General features: G+C 41.1%; 1 protein-coding gene across 3 annotated transcripts; it reads right to left on the bottom strand.

The window, feature by feature from the left end:
* Positions 1-13,011: 13,011 nt before the first annotated feature.
* Osr2 (odd-skipped related transciption factor 2) lies at positions 13,012-20,510 on the bottom strand. 3 transcript variants are annotated; one of them, XM_004850157.4, is made up of 4 exons: positions 20,123-20,510; positions 15,505-16,273; positions 14,356-14,455; positions 13,012-13,596 (listed from the first exon to the last, which is right to left on the bottom strand). In XM_004850157.4, exons 2-4 carry the CDS (start codon positions 16,158-16,160, stop codon positions 13,414-13,416), a joined length of 939 nt encoding a protein of 312 aa, XP_004850214.1. In that variant the 5' UTR covers positions 16,161-16,273; positions 20,123-20,510; the 3' UTR covers positions 13,012-13,413. The 3 variants fall into 3 exon arrangements, with proteins under 3 accessions (XP_004850214.1, XP_004850215.1, XP_021118343.1); XM_004850158.4 differs by having other exon boundaries at positions 13,012-13,514; XM_021262684.2 differs by lacking the exon at positions 20,123-20,510 and adding an exon at positions 16,733-16,874 and having other exon boundaries at positions 13,221-13,596.
* Between the last annotated feature and the right edge of the window lie 291 nt (positions 20,511-20,801).

Genomic DNA, 20,801 nt, shown 5'->3' with positions numbered 1-20,801 from the left:
ATTTATTTAAAAGTTGCTCTTTGTTTCCGAAAGGAAGAATCATGGTGGAATAAATGCTCCCTGGATGTCAGAATTGTAAGATTCCCATAATAAGAAGCAAGTTGATTGAGAATCATCATTTACTCCAAAGCCAATTTCAACATGGTCTAAATAACAATCCTCTTAAGAAGGGACTAAAAATTGAATTTTTAGTCTGATCTTTTCTATGCCTGTTACCTGGGTAACAGCATATATTATTGCTAATATCAAAGAATAAGACTTTTAAAATTTTTAATTGGCTTCTCTTTTAGGCGTAGGCTAATTTATTTTAGTCTTTAAATCCTATAAAATATATATGACTAGATTCCATCAATTCTAGTTTATCCTTTAAAAACAAAATTTATTGGACACCTATTGCATACCAGCCATTATGTTAAAAACTTTTACATAATTTTATTTGGATAAATAAGTCTAGGACAGTGAATTGGCAGAGGAGACTAATTATTGGTTTATAGAAAGGCTTCAGAGAATTTGTAAGGCTAGATAGTGCATATAAGAATAATCATCATAATAATAAATATTTAGGGACACTTTCATTTAAGTTCCTTTACTTTATACTCTTTTCTGTATTTTAATAGTAGCTTTATGGAGATATAATTTATGTATTATAAGCTTTACTAACTCTTTATTTGAAGGCAGAATAAAGACACCTGAAAAAAACCATAAAAGTAAGTTAATGACATACAGTATATATATCAAGGAGATGGGGTGTATGAAGCCAAATAACTGCATTTGGTTTGGTGAATATTGAGAGGGTAGATGACGGCTTTTGAGAGTGGATGGGAAAGATTTAAGAGACTAACCCAGTTAATTTGGAAACAAGCCAGGCTCACACATAATAAGCTAAAGCACTGTCTGAGAGGATAGGTAATTTAAGAAGGTGGCCAAGGAAGGTTTGCTGTACAAGGAGCAGAGATGAAACAAAGTAGAATGATGTCTGAAGTCTGAAGTGTAGCTCAAGGGGGAAAATAACCCGTATATATTCCTGTTCTACAAAACAAAGATGAGTGGTGGGTAGTCTATTAATCAAAGATTCATCTTGTGTTTCTTCATTCTGTTTTTTGGTTCTACTCTCAAGAGGATGGCTCATCAGGAAAACCACACTGAAAAAATAATGTTAGTTCAATGTATACTAAATAATCTAACTTTAAAAACCAAATCTAACTACAGGATCCAGTTAAAATACCTTTGAAAAATCACATGTTGAGAGAAAATAGTGTATTTGAATTTAAAATATGACTTCTTAAATTCTGCCAAATGTCTCATGTATAAAGGAAACTAGAATTATTGTAATGGTGATCAGCATATTTGGTATTAATTTTAAATGTTACAAAACTTAAAAATACCCAGTAGCTTTTTCACATCAGAATTTATTTCACTTATTGTTCTCTACCAAATAAAGTTACTGTTTTTACTCAGAGTGGATTAAAGTCACAATATAAATTGATTCATGCCACTGTACTATAATTAGAGAAAAATTAATTAACCAAACAAATAGAAAATGTATTATCATTATTGTTATTATATAATGTAAATTTTTAAATCTGCTGAAAACAATATATATGAAACAAACATATTTTTGAAAACAACGTACTTTTTAACCAAATTAGTCTTTCTATGTTACTTATTGCAAAATAATCAGACAGATCATTTTTGTAAAACCTGATTAGGTCAGAGTGTGTATGTAGGTAAATTTAATACTTGAGATTTGCACAAATTACCAAAGTTCTGGTGATTTGTCAATATTTAAAAATAAGTATACCTTGATAGCATTTTAAAATTTATGTACTTAATATATATTGTATATTCTTAATAAAAAATGAAAAATTCTGCTTATTCAAATATTTCAAATTTTAAAATACAACAAACGAACATTTCTTAACATTTTTTGAATTGCAGATGTCTGAAAATCTGATGAAAGTTAGAGCTTCCTTTCCCCAGGGGAAAAATACATGTGTATATACACACATGACATTTTGCTTACAGTTTCACAGAGTTTATGGACTCTCTGAAGTTAGCCTATGGACCCACAAAGGTCCATGAACTCTAGGTTAAAAACCTCTGCAATAAACCCACTCCTTTGTTTCAGCAAGGTGGAAAACTTACTATTAGGATGTATGGCTGTTTAAGCTTTCATTCTTTAAGGACATATATCTGAAAAGAATGATTAAAAAAAATACTCCTATTCCCTTAAAAACTTTATCTCATTTATTCCTCCTGTTTAGCCTTAAAATGAGGACCAATTTCCTTTGGGTCAAACCCCAAACTCTTAGTGTCTTGACTTTCTAAATGCTTGACAACTATAGACACTTTAATGAAATCCAAATGGGTGAAATTCAACACTTCATTCTGATTCTCTTTACAGATGTTCTTAATAAGGACACTGAAGAAGTCCTTAGAATGCTAGCTTCACACATCAGCCAAGGAAAGAAAGCATTGGAAAATGAAGATAGTAAGTAATTCTGGAGTATTCCTGTAGCAGTCAACACACAGCCCTTCATTATAAACCTATAATCAGCTTTCTTAGGAAGTATGTGGTACGTAGGGGTAAAATCTGCTGATAGACTCCTGTGTAGTGATAGTGTTAGAACACACTACCTTCTGATATTGGATATTTAAATTCTCCTCAGAATAATTTTTCCCAGTGAAGATCTCATTTCTATAAACAACCACTTCTTTATTAATGAACTCAGGAAGAAGAAGCTAGACCAATCACTTTTAGCTATCATAATATTAGAGGAGGGCCAGGGATTTAGCTTAGTGGTGCCACACCTGCCTGGTAAGCGCAAAGTCCTGAGTTCGATCCCAAGGGGTGAGGGGCGGGGATTAAAGCAGTTATTTTAATAGGAAAAAAATGAAGATAGTTACCTTAATAGAAACTTTATGAATGCTAGAATTTTGTAAGAGGAATGGGTGTCATAACACCATTTAAATATATTAGGTCACCATAACTGTTTTGTCCTTTTACTCCCTTTTTACTTGCCAACTGCGGATAAAAGCTCACCTGAAATCTGACTTCAAGCTTTGAATAGAAGAGTTAGTTACAGTCTTGGAAATGATTTCCCTGAATTTTTGGGGGGGCGGGGGTGGGGTACTGGGGATCAAACTTGGGTCCTTGCACTTGCAAGTCAGGCGGTGGAACCACTGAGCTAAATCCCCAGCCCCCGCAGAATATTTTTTGAGATCATTTTAAGAGAAGAGTTTGCATAGTTTAACAGAGACAAAAACTTATATTAAGCATTTTTTTGTTTTTGTTTTTGTTTTTGTTTTTTGGGTACCGGGGATCGAACTCTCAGGTCCTTACGCTTGCGCAGCAGGCGGGGAAACCACTGAGCTAAATCCCCGGCCACATTACGCATTTTTACCAATAAGTTTGCAGTTTTGACAATGAACAAATACTCAATTTATCTGATCAGATATAAGTGTCAAGGGCCCTTACAGTATTCAAAATAATGCTGAATTTACAGAAATGGGTGAATGTGGGGCACGTTAACCAGAAAAAAGAAATCGGAAAGAAAGGTGCTCAAGATTTTGCACTAGATTAGCCAGAGTTCTGAATTCTGACCCAGAACCTGTCACTCTAATTACCTACAGAGCCTTAGGCAATTTACTCCACCCCACAACTACTCCCCCCATTCATCTCTTTCTTCACCTATGAAATGAAGATAATGATAATGCTTGTGTAAATTGTGTAAATTTAATATCACGTTTTAAATAGTCCAGTAATTTTAAGACTATTTAGTTAGGATTTTAGTATTTGATAAACTTATGTCTTATTCCTTATAACTTAAATTGGGATGGCAAAAACAAACAAACAAGTAGGATACTCTCAGTGCTTGTGCCTAACATCATCAATAATTAGAATAACATTAAATTAGAGAGTAACCAGGGGAAAATAGATGTGGAAAGACAGAGAAGAAAGGCAATATCCTAGAGCTTGCACCTTGAAGAGGTCACTTAACTTTTGTGCTCCTCAATTTCCTCACCCTCAAACAACAACAAATCCTCTGTGTGGTCCCTTTACTATCCTGTTTACTTTTTTTTAATTGGGTCTCTGTTCAGTAGAATGTAAGCTCTAAATGTGAAGAAACCTTGCTCTCTCATGTACCAGTGCATCCTTAGCATCACAGAGTAACCAAGTCCCTCTTAGCCATAATATCTGATTCTTTGTCGTTGTTTGTGGATCTGGGGATGGAGGCCAAGGACACTCTGCCACTGAACTACATCCCCAGCACTTCTTTGTTTTTTTTTATTTTGAGACATCGTCTCACTAAGTTGTCCAGGGGAAACTTGAATTTAAGATATCCCCTTGTCTCAGCCTGCCAAGTGCTGGGATTACAGTGTATACCACTGTGCCTGGCCGTTTCTTTTTGAAAAAAAAAAAAGTTATGGGCTGGGGGTATAGCTCAGTGGTAGAACCCTTGCCTAGTATGGGTGAGATTCTAGAGAACTGAAAAAAAAGTTTATCATGAAAATTTCCAAGCACATAGAAAAGTACAAAGATTAGTATAATAAACACCTATACATCCATCATTCAGTTTTGTTGTCTCAATTTCTGTATTTGCTTCAGATATCTTAAGAAATAAAATATAAATACAATTGAGGTCTCACCTCAATGTGTATTAGTTGTAATGTCTTTCTTCTTTCTCCTGAAATGTGACCACTATCTTGATTTTGGTGTTTATTATTTCCAAGAACATTTTATACTTACACTGTATTTATATAAACTGTCCATCATGTCTTACAACCACATAAATGATATATACTTGTCATTCCCCAACACTTTTTTTCCATGTGTTAAGTGTTTAATACATGTATTGATAATCTGTCATTTTATGTAGTGTGTGATAACCCATTATGCAAATATTCAGTTTATCCAGTCTCCTGTTGGTGGACATTTATGTTTTTCTTTTTAGTTTTTCCTCTACTAAAAACAATATTTCAGAAAATATTCTTAACCATGTCTCTTTCCAGATGTACTTGAGTTTTTCTAGTGGACTTACTGGGTTGAAGGGCAAGGCCATGCGGTCTGAGTCCCTTGCCTATATTTGTATCAAGATGGTTGGTCAAATTTCTTTTCTTTTCTTTTTCTCTTTTGGTCTAGAGAGGAAATGAAATACTAATCAAGTTAACAACAGCCAATTTTCCATGTCTCATCATTTCTATCTCTACACAGAGAGAAATGAGACAGAATCCTTTTAATAGTCAAGAAAATTAACATAAAGGAGCTGTCAGATGGACCTAGATCAGAAACACATAAAAACATGGCCATGTCCTGTCATCGCATTATAATATTTACAACATAGCACTGTCAATATGTGATGTTGTGAAAACACAATGCCACCTGGTAAGTATTCCAGAGGCCTGATAATAAGTCCCTTTGAGAGCTGTGACTCTTTATGACCCAGTTCACAAATGAAGCAATTTTAGAACAGAGAAGCACTGACTTCTTAGGCCACGAGAATGGGAAATCTTAAATTCTGGTCCATAATACCAATTAAAATACTATTTTTATGCTGTCCTTAAGTGAGTAAAATGTCCATTAGTTTTATGTGGCATTCTAAATGCTAGATCTTATGCAAATTCATTTGTATTTCTATTTAGAAGTTAGGTTACAGTCTCAATCTCTGCAATGAAACAGCTACTGTTTCCTTATTCAATAAAAATTAAAATACTCTAAAGAATATGAGAATCTGTGTAATATCTACTTGATAAAGTTCCTTTTACCTAGATTAATTTTCTTATTTGGATAAAAGATGTAGGGCATGACCAGTCCAGTTTCACTGGGAAATTTATCTTGGTAAAAAGACAGGAGCTATTACATTCTATCTTGTCAATGATCCATAGATAATGGGTCAGCAGGGGATTTAAGAACTGTATCTTTCAGCTCTTGCCAGGGAGGTATATCAGTGTGCACTGATGTGAACCATAATATGACACACCTTGAAGAGCCCTCAAAACCCTTCGGGCGCTCTCTCAGCTGCCTTGCTGAAGATAAAGGACTAAATAAAGGCTGTAAGTTAAGGATGGCGTTTTGCAAATAATTTCAGTAACAGAATGATTTTCTTATTTCTCTACATTAAAATCTTAAGAACTAATTCTTAGGTTTAAAAGTCTTTGTTTTGATTTTTTTCTTCATTACCTTAGAGGCAGATCTACTTACACTGACAGGGAAAAATTGACCCAATTTATAGTTTTACTGTTAAGGAGGGAGGGGAAGGGAGTCACAAAATAGCATAATACAGTGTGTAGAGTGTGTGTGTGTAGTATGTGTGTAGAGTGTGTGTGTGTGTGTGTGTGTGTGTGTGACCTGCATATTCATAGCAAGTGTTTGGAAATATATACCAAAAATGTTCATACCGGCTACCTCTGGGAAATGGAATTGAGAGGATTAACTGCTGGACCAAAGAGGTAGGAAGGAATGATAGGAAGCATACTTTATATATTTCTATACTGTTTGAAATTTTTCATCTGAAAATAAATATATTTACTTTTCAGTGTAAAAAAATCATTTTCAATCAACGGTCTTCTGCAGAATCTCTAAAATTTCAACAGTTTTAAGAATGATATGACAGCTTAAAAGATCACACATATTTTTATTGAGCTAAATATTTTTATGGAGTTCAAGTGATATGATTTTTTGTTATTTTCTAGCTTTTGTGCAGTCAACAATTTTTCTAAAAATATACTTATGGATTTTTATTTTTTTAATTTTATTTTATTGGTACATTTTAGGTATACAATATAATGACATTCATCATTGGAAATTTGCACCTTTACATATTCTCTCTTGGTTACTTATGGATTTTTAAATGAGACCGTAAATCTTACAAGCTAGACAAGACATTATGAATTGTGTAGAGTAAATTCTTATTTTATAAATGAGAAACTGAGTCTCAGGGAGGTTAAATGTCTTGTCCATAAGTAGATTTAGAGTTTAAAACAAATGAAACCCATCTTCTGATTTTATGTTCACAGCTCTCTCATACAATGGGCTCCTGCTCTGGTATTTCAGTGTGATGTTAATATGAAAAAAATTTTAAAAGCAACTTTGATTTTTCTCTGATTTTTATAACCAGTACACACACTCATACTTCAAAAATCATTACCACAGCAAATTAATATTTTTCATGCAGGAACTGAAGAAGTCATTTGGTGATCATATTTCAATTAACAAGTTGAAAAAATTATTTTACTGTGATTTTTTTCATTTTAGTTATTGCATTTCTATTACATTCTCTTGTTAGTGATGGATTAAGAGACCAAAGAAATAAAATACCAAAGCCAAAAAATGTCTATCTATATGAAAAGAAAAAATTGAGATTTGGGACAGCCACAATAAAAAAGAAAAGTAGGTGGGGGAGACCGTGGAAGAGCAACAAGAATCAAAGCAAAGAAAAATTTGACAACTTCAAGGACAGTGCATAAATAAGCAAAGTGGGTTGAGATTTGTTTTATTTTTATTACGGTAAGCACACAGTAAATGGCTGATGGATAAGATAAAGGGAATGTTGGTGTCAAAGGCTAACTCAGAAGTTCTCTGTCTCTAATACACATAAGAACTACCTGAAGTGTTTGTTTAAAATACAGAGTCCTTAGTCTTTATCACTAGAAATTCCAATTCACCCAGTGGATTAGTGAGGGCCCAGAATAAGTACCTTGGATAATGGTAAGGCTGACACCTTGGGGAACAGTGGGGTAGAATTACTGAGGCTCTTTAAAGGGGAGAAAACACAGAAACAGGATAAAGAATTCTAGAGAAGAGAAAAGATAGGAAATGGAGTTTCAAATTGAAAAGAAAGGAAGAAAGGAAAACCAGAAAATAAAGATGTAACTAAATTAAATGAAGAGTTTAGAAACGACATGAAGATTTATGTTGGTGAGACAAGCCTACTAGTCAGAGGTAATAAAGTAAGATTAAACAGTAAATATATTGAGCAAATTAAGGCCGTATTTTAGATTTTAAAAATAATGTGTGATACATTCTTCCTTTAACAAGAGTAACGTGCTCGGGGCTGGGGATTTAGCTCAGTGGTTACTCCACCTGTCTTGAAAGTGCTAGGACCCGAGTTCGATCCCCAGTACCCAAAAAAAAAAAGTAATGTGCTCACTGTGAAAGAATTGAAAAATAAGAAAAGAAGGAGGAAAATGTACCTTTGGTTTGTCATTTATGAATAACTGCTATTAACATTTGGGTATATTTTCTCTAGGTCTTAGTTTTTGGAAGGTCTTGTTTGTTTTATATGGTTGAGAAGATTCTGTATATGCCATTAAGTATCCTGCATCTAACATCAGCATCTCCTAAACATAAGGTCATTAATGGAAACATTTTTTTATCTGCCTAATATTAACAATAGCCAGTTCTCCTATCTTCCTTGCTAAAAGGATTAAGGTGTGTTTTTTTTTCAGATACTCATTGGTTTCCATGGGTAGAAGATGATTTTTTACTTAGTCTTAGGCAATCATGGTCTAATTCTATTCCCTTGTGAGTGATTGGCTGAGGAAGGGCCAAATGATTTACTTCTGGCCAAGAAGAGAAGAGCAAATCTACAAGTTAGATTTGTGGGAGAGATTCTTTTCTTAGTGTTTAAAAAGAGATACACGGAAGAAGTAAATTTTTTTTGCCCACAGAAGATATGTGAGGAGACTGTGGAGCTCGTCCAGCCATCTTGTGGCTATGAAGGGCACCCGGTGTAAGCACTTAAGATGGAAGAACAGGAAAGTGGGAAGAACTGGCCCTAGATTATCTTGTTAACTCCAATTAATTATGAATCCCTAAACCTTGCATTGTGACTTATTGTAATGTAAGAAGATCAATATCCTATTGCTGTATCCATTTTTGTTGGTTTTTCTTTTTCTTGGATCTTAACAGGCATAGCATTATAATTTGCTTAAGAATTTAATAATTACTTAACAATTTTCTGCTTAGTTAGGTTACTTACAGATTTTCACTATCAGTTTTTGCCTTGGATAGTTTCAAGAAAAAAGCTACATGGTTTAGATAATAGGGTAATTTAGGGAAAAAATTAGAAATTTAGGGGAGAAAACCCAAAAAGCAAGAAAAAAGAATCAGGAATGAATTTGAAATATCTCAGGTCATCAAAGCTTAATCATTCTGAATCTGTTTATTACTCATTGCTGTTAGCAGAGTGATTATTAGTAGCAAGTTACATTTTTGGAGAAAATTGGAAAATACATTTTAGCACACTAATAAAAGTGAATGTAAATAATTCTCTAAAATACAAAAAATCATTTGTGTTTGGAATGTGTTACATGGTTACATCAATTTTTTTCTTTTCTTAGAATAATAATAAACTTAGTTTGATAATAAGAAAGGCAAGCTACTACAGCAATCTTTCCTTGTGTAAAATTTGCTTTTTTTTCTTTAATACTGAGGAATCAAACCTAAGGTCTTTGTACTGAGCTACATCCTCTGTCTTTTTTATTTTTTTCATTTTTGAGGCAGAGTTTTGCTAAGTTGCCCAAACGTTTTTTTGTCTTTGCTATAGATTCTACACAGTGTTTAATCCAAAATGCATTTAGTCAGGCATGCGGGCAATCTTCACTAACTAATGTTTCCCAACTGCCTGACAAGGATAGGCTGCCCTTCTAAAATCAAAGTTAAGGAAGGGGTACTTGATAGAATATTATTTAAGTGATGAGATCCAAATGTCTATGCTAACATCTAAAAACGAACAGAAGAAGAATCCAGGCGTGGTGCTGCATGCCTGTAATCCCAGCACTTGGAAGGCTGAGGCAGGAAGATCATCATGAGTTCTAGCCCAGCCTGGGCTACACAGTGAGTTCAAGAGCAGCCAGAACTTCATAGTGAGTCTTTGTGTCAAAAACAAAACAAAACAACAAAAGAGTGAACAAAAGAAATTCCCAGTAACTGCCTCTGATTTCCTCACTACTAGTAGATGGGCCCATTTTTGAGATGTTTGAGATGTTAGATTTGTTGACTTTTTAATTATTTAGTTGCCTGAGAGTCAATTTTAGAAAGGCCTCTTCCTATAAAAGAAAATGTACCTGTGCAAAATAGCAACTATAATTACTATAATTGTAAAATGCAAGCTTGGGATGTTGGCTCATAACCCCAGCACTCTGGTAGGCTGAGGCAGGAGAATTGCAAGTTTGAGCCTGGGCAACTAGGAATTTAGCAAGAACTTATCCCAAAATAAAAAATAAAAAGGGCTGCAGATGTAACTCAGTGCAAAGGCCCTGGGTTCAATGCCCAAGACATCAATAAATAACTATTAAAAATAGAACACTAGTACTAAAATGACCTACATTTTAAGATTAGCATCAGTAAGAGCACCTAACACACATTCATAATTTTACATTAACAATTGATTACAGTGTAATTCATTTTTAGAAGTTATTTTTACAAGTTCACATATAGAAGATAAAACAAGATCATTGTTGCAACTCAAAAGTAATTCTTCACTGTTATTCACCAAGTTCTTTAGCACTGTGATTATGACTCATGATATTTCCTGCCCTGGTCTCTTGCCAGAAGCATTGATTCGTAAGTTGACTATGGGAGAAGGTGTAAGGAAAACACAGGATAATCTAAAACTCAAATGACTCCACAGAACCAAGAAGCAGACTAATTTCCTAAGATACAAGATCTCATTTTCCTGATAATGTCTCATAAGTTCACTTCATATAAGATTAATTTCCTGTATACTTAGACATTCTAACAAACAAAACTAAATCTAGAATTTAGAGAGGAATCCACCATTCATCTGAGATCAAGAAAAATGTGTGGAGTTTCCTCTGACAGAAGCTAGGTCCTTTCTGAGTCTACATGGATGCTGGCTTTAAGTCTGGGTTGAATGCAGCTATTAAACTGAGCCCTATCATAGATTTTTAAATTATGCAAGTAGTCAAGATTCCAAAAACTCGCCAGTAGATATGGCAAGGCAGAAACTAATAATAAAAATCAGTAGAACCTGGCACAGGGCTTGCCATACAAAAATCATGTAATAAGCATTTATTAAAGTAATGAGTAAAGAAATGAACTCTAAGTAAATGAATCTTCACTTTAGAAACAATATTTGTATGGGAAGAAGAAATGCTTTTTTCACTTTCTCCTCTGCCCTTCCTCTTTCACTCTGACTCGAGTTTTTTCAACTAAAATAAATGGAGAGGAGCAGTATTCTGGTTACACCTATCTATGTATCCCTGTGGCAGGGACCTCAAGGACATGCCTGCAGTTTGACAGTGAGCAAGGGTCATTCTTTGATAATTCGACTGAACCCTGTGAATGGAACTGTGACATTTGTAGTCAGTAGAGGTGGGTGGGGCTGTGAGACTGACTATACGGAAAAACCCTACAGGATTAGGAGAGGCTCTAGAGACAGTCAATGTGTAACCCTGCCCTAAAGTATTCAAACCTTCTGTGCCAAGCCAGTGAGGATCTTGAGAGAGTAGGGGTAGAAGAGGTCACTGAGTTAATTCTGTACAAACAACAGAAAACAAACAGTGATTTCATTGCTCCAAATACCCAATACACATGTACTCTACACTCCATCCCTGCCCCTTGTCCTCAGTGAAGCCTTTGGGTTCATCTCATGCTGGGGAATGCATTTAGTTGTGCATGAGACATATGGAAAGGTGAGTAGACACTTTGTTGGCAAGAAATCATTTCCAGTGAGATGCAGAAATAACTTCCAGCCAGCTTCCCTGAGAACAGGGTGAGCAGTGAGTCTGGAACACTTTTTAAAACCTCGTTGTAAGTTGTATTGAACAAGGCACTGGTGATCAATTTTGGTGATAAATTTTGAACCTAGCCCTATCCCTCTGGTGGACTCCAAGGTACAAATATAGGCATGTTGCCCGATATAATGCTGAAAGTTAAACATGCCATCCCCTCATACATATTCTAATTTTTTAAAATGTGAGAATGCTTAATTCAGCCTGTTGTGTAGTAGTAAACAGTTTGTGAGAACCTACAGGGACACTGGGCCATAGTTTCCTCTAGTGTTCCCTCTTTAAATCCAGTCATTTCTCCTTTATACTGTGGATAATACTCCTGTTTATCTCTATTCAAAGCCTCCCACCCAAATCCTGCATTGCACTTTCAGATTGTCATTATACTACTTGTCATTATACTATTGTCATATTCCTTAGGAAGTATTTGGTAAAGATTGAAATGCCTGAGAAGGTGATCATATATTTGCCATGGGCTTTCTGCCTAGAGCAATCAGTCATTCTGATATTTTCCCAGGAACAAAAGGCCAGTTGGTGATGGAAACCTTGCTAGTGATCTAACTCATTTTGCTTTGTGAAGAAATCCTGACCTTCTAGCAGAAACAATCTCCAACCTTGGAAAGAAATATTATGTGCAAATATAGCTAAGTAGTTTCTCCTTCCTCTTTTCCCAATCTTCTCGACGGGTATATCTTCCTGTATTCTTCTGTAGGAGGATTTTAGACTTCTCTCCTGCAAGTAGGATAAAGTCTCTGCTTATAGTGATAAATCATAGTGTTCAAAGTCTAATGGTAGGAGAAGTTGCCCATCATAAACTTTGACAACAGGTCACAGACTTCCAGAAAGTGAAGTGGTGAGCAGCTCATTTTTCTCCCCTTTCTTTACACTTTGTCCCACCCTGAGCTTTCCAGGAAGGCAGCCATTGGAGGTGCATATTATTATTAATGATTATTATATTGCTCTTGTCTGAAAAAATAAGACACAAGGAATTGGAATAAATAAAAGGGAATGAAACCTCAAGCATATCCATTTTAATATCTTTGAAAAACAAAGGGGCAGCCCAATTGTCTAATTCCAAATGCCACAGTACAGAAAGGAAAGGGCTAAATTTCAGTAGGAGTATTGTAAGAAGTACTATTTCAAAACCTAGCAATGAAGAATACCCTTCCATGTTGAATTTTGAAGAGATCCCCTCACACTCTTCCAGAATCCAGAGGAAAAACAGAAGTTGAATAGTGAGACACTTTTGCAGGAGTGTTGAAACAAACAAGAAAATTTTTTATTTTGAAAATACAGTCTTTAAAGATAAATTTGGCTTCCATTTTCCATATCTAGGTGCATCCAAAGAGATACAAAAACAAAACAACAAAACAAAGACCCATGACACTATGTACAAGAGCTCTAAAATGAGCTGTGAATATCTACAAGAAACTAGCATATGCTCTTGGTGAATGGGGTGTGGTAGTGTGGCTTTCTATAGCTCTCAGTCCTTGGGAAGAACAGTTAGCTCCCCCTGGAGCTGCAGGTGCGGCTGGCTGCAGCGAGGGAAGGAGGGAAGAGACAGGGTCAGTGAGGGTTGGGGGGGACCCTCGGGTGGGAGGCATGGAGAGGAGTCTAGGGAAGGGAGCAGCGGCGGCACGGGACAGATCCTGGGCTTCTCTAGAAGTCCTGCCGCGGGGTGTGAGTCAGGCTGTGCCGCCGCAGATCACAGTTTCGCCTGAACACTTTGCCACACTGCTCGCAGCTGTAGGGCTTGATGTCTGTATGGGTGAGAAGGTGAGTTTTCAGATTACTTCTCTGATTAAAGGTTCTTCCACATGTGGGGCATTTGTGTGGAGATTCCTGTTCAGATGTGAAGCAAGCAAAGGATTAATCCTTCACACCACTACTGCACCCTTCTCAATAGTTTCTGTCTTATCCGTATCACAAGCCTTAACATAACAAGACACAACAAAAGAGGAGACTTGCAGGAACAAACCTGTGTTCCTAATCCTCCAATCAAGAAAACACACGTGCAGGCACACACAGAGGCCTGATGACACTGATAACTGGGTGGTAGACCTGCGGCCACCTCACGGAGGCTTTGTGATTTTCAGCTTTACACATTTCATCACCATGTCATAGGCAGGAAAAGGGGGAAGGAAAAACTCTAATCCTCTCTTAAGGAATGACATTCTCCCGGGTAATAAGGTTCCTCTTTGCTGGAAAATTAAACTATTCCTCAAGTTCTGAAAGCTACGAAGTATGAGGCCCCTGGGAAAGAGAGCGTATGGGATTTCATCATGCCTCTATTATCAAAATTACCTTTATTTCCTCCCAAACATGAAAGCTTTAATGCAGGGCAGATCAGATGAAAAAAATAATAATTCTAAAATTAGGATTTACTATAAACAGAGTGGCCTGTTCTTTAAGAAAACAAAAATGTTTTATATCAATAAGATTATTATGTATTAAAAAAATCAAGAGTGCTGCTTTTCCACATCTAGAGAACTAATCTAAATATAACCATTTAGAAGACTGATCCTGCCACTGAATACCTTCTATAAAGCAATAATGATTAAATGAACCACTCACTATTTTTAAGCAAGAAAACAAACTTACCTGCATATGTAAAGTTTTGTGAACTGCTAGAGTTCTGGACTGACAAAATCCTTTCCCACATTCCTGACATTTGAAGGGTTTTTCTTTGGAATGGATATACCTGAAAATCAATATAAGGGTTCATGAAATGTATTGTCCCCATGGTAAGGAGTATCTTTTGTCAATTACTTAAACGAAGTCGTGGAAAGACAAAAGAAACAGAATTTCTATGATTTATGTTTTTAAATTTTTTTTCTGTGTAATTCTGTTTATGGTTAACCTCAGCTAACAGACTCTTCAAAACATTCACGGGCGGCTGGCTTTATCTACACTTGATCGCCCTCTCTGGCATATTCTCCAGCTCAAAATCATGCTGAATGAGCCTTCTTGGCCTCCAGGTTTTATCTGGGGTTTAAACTGGCCAAATCAGGATGCATGACCAGGCTGAGTTCAGGGGACTGGTCTCTGAGGATCCCTTCACAGCTTTGGAGGGTGGATCCTGGAGTCCCACCTCAGGGACACGCAGCCAGATCCCAGAGAAGGTACCTCCACACCAGCTCCTAGCAAGTTTTTTCACAATAAGAACACTTGCATCACAGTATTTCTTCAATTGTTTCTTCAATTTGTTTGTTATTACAAAATTTAAGGAGGGGAGATGGGATCTGTTTCTAAATTCAGTGACCTCAAGACCCTCACAAATATAGCTTGGAAGAGTCCAGGCAGCAGGCTGGGGCACCTTGAGGGAAGGAAAAGGTGGAGGGAGGAAGCCCAGTAAAGGTGGTCTGAACAGATTTTCCAGAAATAGTCCTGGGCATCCAGCACTGGCACCCTATCTTGGGAAAGACTCTGCGGTCCCTCAACTTTTCTTGCTCCCTATACCCCCACCCCACCCCTGCGACAGACTGGGAAGAAAGAGGATTAAGGATCCCAAGCCTAAACCACCAGACTTCCCTGCCCCATTGGAGCAAGGCTCTCCTTCATCCCAAACAACGCAGCAGGGACGGCTGGGGAAAACGTAAACGATGGGAATTGTTAGGGGTCAGGGGAAGCCAGGGAGGGCCTTGGGGGGTGCTGTCTAGATCAGAGCGAATTTGGGATGTTTGGAATATTTATTTGGTGCCGTGAAGAAATTCTCCTTCGCTCTCCCAGCCAACCCCCTTCCGACCTCACCTATGATCCCGAAGGTGATCTTGCCTCCGGAAGGCCTTGTGGCAGATGTCGCAAGTGTACGGCCTCTCATCTGTGTGGGTCCTCTCATGGATGAGCAAATTGTAGGATTTGGTAAAGTGTCTGCCGCAAAACTTGCAGATGAACTCTTTTTTCGTTTTGGAGGGCAACCTCCCTCGGGAGGGCTTTCTGTCCGGAGTCAATTTACTAAGGCCTGAAATAGGGCTTCCCAGCCCCGGGCTCAGCTTGGTCAGGTCTCCTATTTTGGGGGGATCCTCTTGCGTGGCGGCCACGGCCAAATTGGCAAAGTCAAAACGGGGCCGGTCCTTGTGCAGGGCTGGGAGGACATGGGCAATGGCCCCCTGCTTGGGGTGGAATAGGTGAGTGGTAAACGGCAGAGCAGGAAAGGGGAAGCGCGCGTCCACGAGGCCCTGCGCCGCCGCCATCTCGGTGATGGTGGAGCGGGTGATCTCGTGCACGTTGGGGTACCCCAGCGTCCAGTGGTTCATGTGCATGGTCTGCACAGCGCTGAGCCCGTACAGGCCTTGCAGGTGGTCCACTGCTGCAGGGAAGGTATTCACGGCCTGCAGGAAGGAGTAATTGGTGAGCTGCAGCGACGGGTGGAGGGGGATGGGCGCTGGCAGGGCTTTGCTCCCCATTTTCCGAGATGCTTGGGGGCAGAAGGAGCCGCCCCTCTCTTCCAAGACTCAGAGGCGGGTGGGCGTAGAGCTCCGGCGAAAACGCAAAGAGACAACAGCAGGCAGAGAAAGCCCTAAAGATGGCAGGGAGAGAAAGGGAAAGATTGTGACTCTCATTGAAGCTAGCCTCGCCTGCCCTTGGGGCCCGCACGGGTTCCCTAGCTTTCTTCTAACTCACCCCCACCCAATCTAGGACTCCCAGAAGGAGCCTTCGGGAGGCGGCTGGTGCCTGCGCTACGAGTCCGAGTCCGCACTCCGCCGAGATGGGTCCTCAAGGTCGGGCGGAAAGTAGCCCCATCGGGACTGAGGGAGGTCGGGTCCCCGGCACCTGGGGCGCACAGCTGCGTCTGCAGAGGTCCATTCAGCGAGCCCACCCACCTCACCCTCCAGGGAAGCTGCGTCGACCACTGCCACTACCACGGCCCAGCCACTGTCGCCTGCGGCCTCCCGGCTCCCTGGGGACTACAGGTTGGGGGACAGACCCCCAGCTCCAGGCTGGCTCGGCCTGGGTGAGGTGCCTTTCCGCGCTTAACCTGCCATGCCACAGGGCATTCGGGAGCCCGGGGGACATGCTGGGTCTTCCTGGGCTGGGGGCCTCAGAGGGCCCGGCTTCGCCCCGCGCTGACTTCAGAGGTTTTCCTTTTCCTTCCCCTGCCTCAGTCCCATTTATCAGCAGTGACGGCCGAAGGAAAGAAAAGTGACACCTTCGGGGGCTGGATTCAGCCTGAAATCACCCCTCCTCCTTCCCAGGGGCTGTCTCCCCTCCCACCCCTCACTAAGATCCCTTCCAGATGGTTCTGACTGCTGAGGGTGGGGTGGGGGTGGGGAACGCCCCTGATGCCGGAACCCCCTTTCCCGGACTGAATGTCAAGCTTTAGCGAGGCCCGAGAGGCTTCCCGGTCTAGTACGAGCAGCGGCCCCTACGCCCGGCGAGACGGGGAGACGAGATCGAGATCAAAGGACAGGGTGCCTAGGGAGGCCAAAGGAAAGAGCTGCAGGAGCCGCAGCAGGCCGGGTACAGCGCGGCCCAGCTGGCCTGGAGGTGCGCGAGGGGCTCCTGCCACCAGAAAGGCCGGCCTTGAGATCTGCGGCCTGGCCTAATCCAGGCGCTCCCTGCTCTCTGGGCCCCCAGAAACAACTCAGAAGTAGGAGTACACACCCGGGTGTCCAGGAGCACCTACCTGCGATCACAGGGCCCCACGTCGCCCACTGCCAGCCCCTTGGGAGAAGCAGGTTTCCCCTATGCCATGGGCACTGGTCTTCCCTCCCAGGTGCGGGACTCAGTTAAGCGGGCTCGGGTGGCCTGGTAAGTCTGCCCCACCAACCGCACTGCCCTTTGGGGCGTCTGAACCCAACCCGAAGGCTAGGGAGTCTGCCCAACCTTCCGCTACCCCCACCCCTTTCTGCGCCAAATTTCCTTCTCCAGCGCAGTGAGAAGCGAATGGGTGCCTGTGACTCTGAGCGCAGACTTAGGGGGCTGCGCTGAAAAGACAGCGCCCTGCCAAGGCAGACTTTGGCGGCCTCCTTGGGACCCACACCTTCCTCCTCTGCTTGGAATGGCTCAGAGACAGAGATTTATTAACCGACTGCTTCTGCCTTGTGGTATGAGGTCTGGGAGTTCAGCCTAGGAGTTAAGGGGAGGTGTGTGACAGTAGAGGGTCTCAGTCAGACCATTCAACCGAAACTTTAAACTCCCATTAGTAATAGACTTTCCCACCACAAATCACTATGCACTCTTGTTCAGGGGCAACCCTCAAGCATTCCCCTAGGGAGTTAGGCAAAAAGGATTCCACTAGCATCCCTGGTAATAGATCTGATTATTTCCCCTTCAATTAAAATTATAATAAATTTCACCTTTATTTCCTTCTCCTGGGGTAATGAGGATTTTCCAGAGATTCAAAATATTTTCCCCCTGGTGTTGAAAAGCAGCCTTTCCCCATAGAGAGGAAACCAAAATTATTTTTTGGGTGTATTCCCAGACTAGATTTCTTAGAAATAAATACAGGAGGCAAAGCACAACTCCTACTACGGCTCAGGGGCGAGGGAGCAAAGGGGGTGTTGTTGGCTGAAGGACTATCAGGATCTGCGATTTGGATTTGAAAAGCGCAAAGTGAACTTTGCCATAAAGGCTACAATGTTAATTCTACTGGCAGAAAAGTTGACTGTCATCATATTTCCCCTTCTTTTTTTCCTGAACAGTTTATGTTGTAGAAATCAGTGACTATAATTCAGCTTCATGTTGGCCCAAAAGTGCTATTTTATAGTATGTGTTGGTTTTAATTTGCAGTTAGTTTCTTCAGTGGAAGAGCAAGGCATTAGAGCCTTCTGAAATCCCTCTGCAAGCAGAACAACCCTAAGATCCACCAGTCACTGTTGCCATAAATAATTAGGAAGTGTGGATATGCACACTCCTTTGGAATTGCTGAGAATCTATGTCAAAGTGTGTTTTAAGTCAATGCAGAGATCTAAAGTACTTTCGTTTTGATTAGAACTGAGCTATGTACAACAATCATCGTCATAGTCCACTGTCATTTCTCTACAATCCTGTTTCAGACTACTGGATACTTTTAATTTTGCAAGGAGTGAAAGTTAAACCATGAAAAGACATAAACAAGTAGTTTAGTTGAACTGAGGCTATTTTTCTTCCACCAGTCTTCTTCATGGGAACTTCCAGGCATGTGCACGAGTTTTAAAAATTTAGTTCACTGTCAACAAGGGAGATCTGTACATACTAATTTCAGTTCGGTGAAGCTTTCAAAACATTGTTGAAGAGAAGGCACATGGTAATTTGATAAGGACTCTCGCTCTTTGGTAACAGTGTTATTACACCGAAATACCTACAAATAATATAATCAAGGGTCAGCTGCAAAAAGTTATGCATTGGTTATCTGAGAGAGTCGAGGGATGGATGGATAGGCTCACTGAATTTCAAGCCAATCCACAATATAATTATATGTAAATCAGAAAACTAAAGTCAAAGTAGATCTCAGATCAAAAAAAACCAAACAAACAACAAAGCAGACTGGATCGATCAGGTGAATAGAGAAAAACTGCCAGAAAGTGCCTGCCCCTTCACAGCGCCTCTTCCTTCTAAAGGAGTTAATTAAATTAAGATGCCTTCTCCATAATCTGGGTTGTTTCTCTCCGCTCCCTCGCTCCCTCGGTGTAAGTAATTTTTTTGCTCAGTCCCCGACTGCAGTTGGTTTTGCAGAGAAACTAGCTGCCTGCCCAGTTTGGCTCCGGGAAACGCCAGCCCTCTTTTGTTCTCTAACAGGTAGGGAGACAGATCTGCCCTCTCTCCAAAAACACCTTTATCCCCCTCCTCCTTCCTACCAGGGCAGCCCCTTTCTGGGTTATTTCTCGAGAATCCAAGCTCTAAAGCCCTGGGGAAGTTTGCTTTCTGTGCTCTCTACCACGACTGGAAGGTGGGAAGAAAATCAAAAGGCCAGCACCAGTTTGGAGAATCACTGAGGACTGAACTATTCCGCTCCTGAAACGCGCCTGCACCGGCGCGGGCGGGACGGGCACTGCGTCTCCGGGCCCCTCCGCGCTGCGCTGCCGCAGCCCCCCCAGCACTGGTCAAGCCTGGCTTTCTGGGGCAGGGGTAGCGGCGTCATGGGGTTGTGGGGTTCGATTTCAACGTAAGTCGATCAGCTTGCAGGAGAAGTGCTGAATGCTTAAATCTGCTGTCCCAAAACAGAACTAAGAAACAATATAGAAAAGTGTGTGTGTAGTTGGGTGTTAGGTGGGAGTCACATGCTGGGGATCCAAGGAAGTGAGAAACACAAGGCCCGGGGATTGCACCCGTGTGAGCTCCTTTCACAGTACCTAAACTTGCGGCGCCCCAGACCGAGAAAGTGAGCGCTTCCTGCACCCCCAGGCCCTCGGGGGCCGCTACAGCCCCTTCCTGAGCGGACACTCACCTCCGGCAGAAAGGTCTGCCTGGGCAGCGCGGCTCAGACTAGATCCAGGCAGCAGGGCGCACAGCTTGGAGAAGTCATCGGATCCACGCTGGGCAAACTTCTTCGGCGCGGAATCCCGGGAGCCGCGGACATGATCTGGAGGACCGTGAAGAGCGAAAGCGAGAACAGATCCTCAGTCTCTGGGCGCGGAATGTGTAAGGACCCGGAGTGCCTGGGGCTGGCGCTCAGAGCTCGCCCAGGACCCCGCGCCAGAGCGAGCCTCTCGCGGCGAACTTCGGTTGAAGTCGGAGCCCGCAGCCTCGCAGGGCCATCACCCTCCGGCAGCGATCGAGCGATCGAGCGAGCGAGCGCGCCGAGCTCCGTCCCCGCCCGCGTCCCTCCCTAGGCTGCCGGGGGCCTCGAGCCCTGGGTTTTAGTAGCTGCCCCGCCTCCCCTCCGGGCGGGCGTCCCGCGCTGCGCAGGGCCCAATGCTCCCTGGCTCCGCCTCTGCGCCCGGCGCCCGCTAATGGTCCACTCTGTTTACTTGTGTTTGGATAGCAACTGAGTCTTAAAGGCACAGGTTTGCTGGAGGTTTCCTTGTTGCAGAGAGAGAGCCCAAGGTGACTCCCTTCAAAACTCCAACACAAAGACAACGCCTACCCCCTTCTTTCTCAGTGCTACTTTTCCACGTACTGTTAGA

The sequence above is a fragment of the Heterocephalus glaber genome, unplaced genomic scaffold (assembly GCF_053883595.1).
Source record: "Heterocephalus glaber isolate CG9 unplaced genomic scaffold, H.glaber_assembly_v1.0 deba00001555, whole genome shotgun sequence".
Lineage (NCBI taxonomy): Eukaryota > Metazoa > Chordata > Mammalia > Rodentia > Bathyergidae > Heterocephalus > Heterocephalus glaber.
Note: the sequence above shows the minus strand (reverse complement) of the source record. Positions and strands in the feature narration are given on the sequence as shown.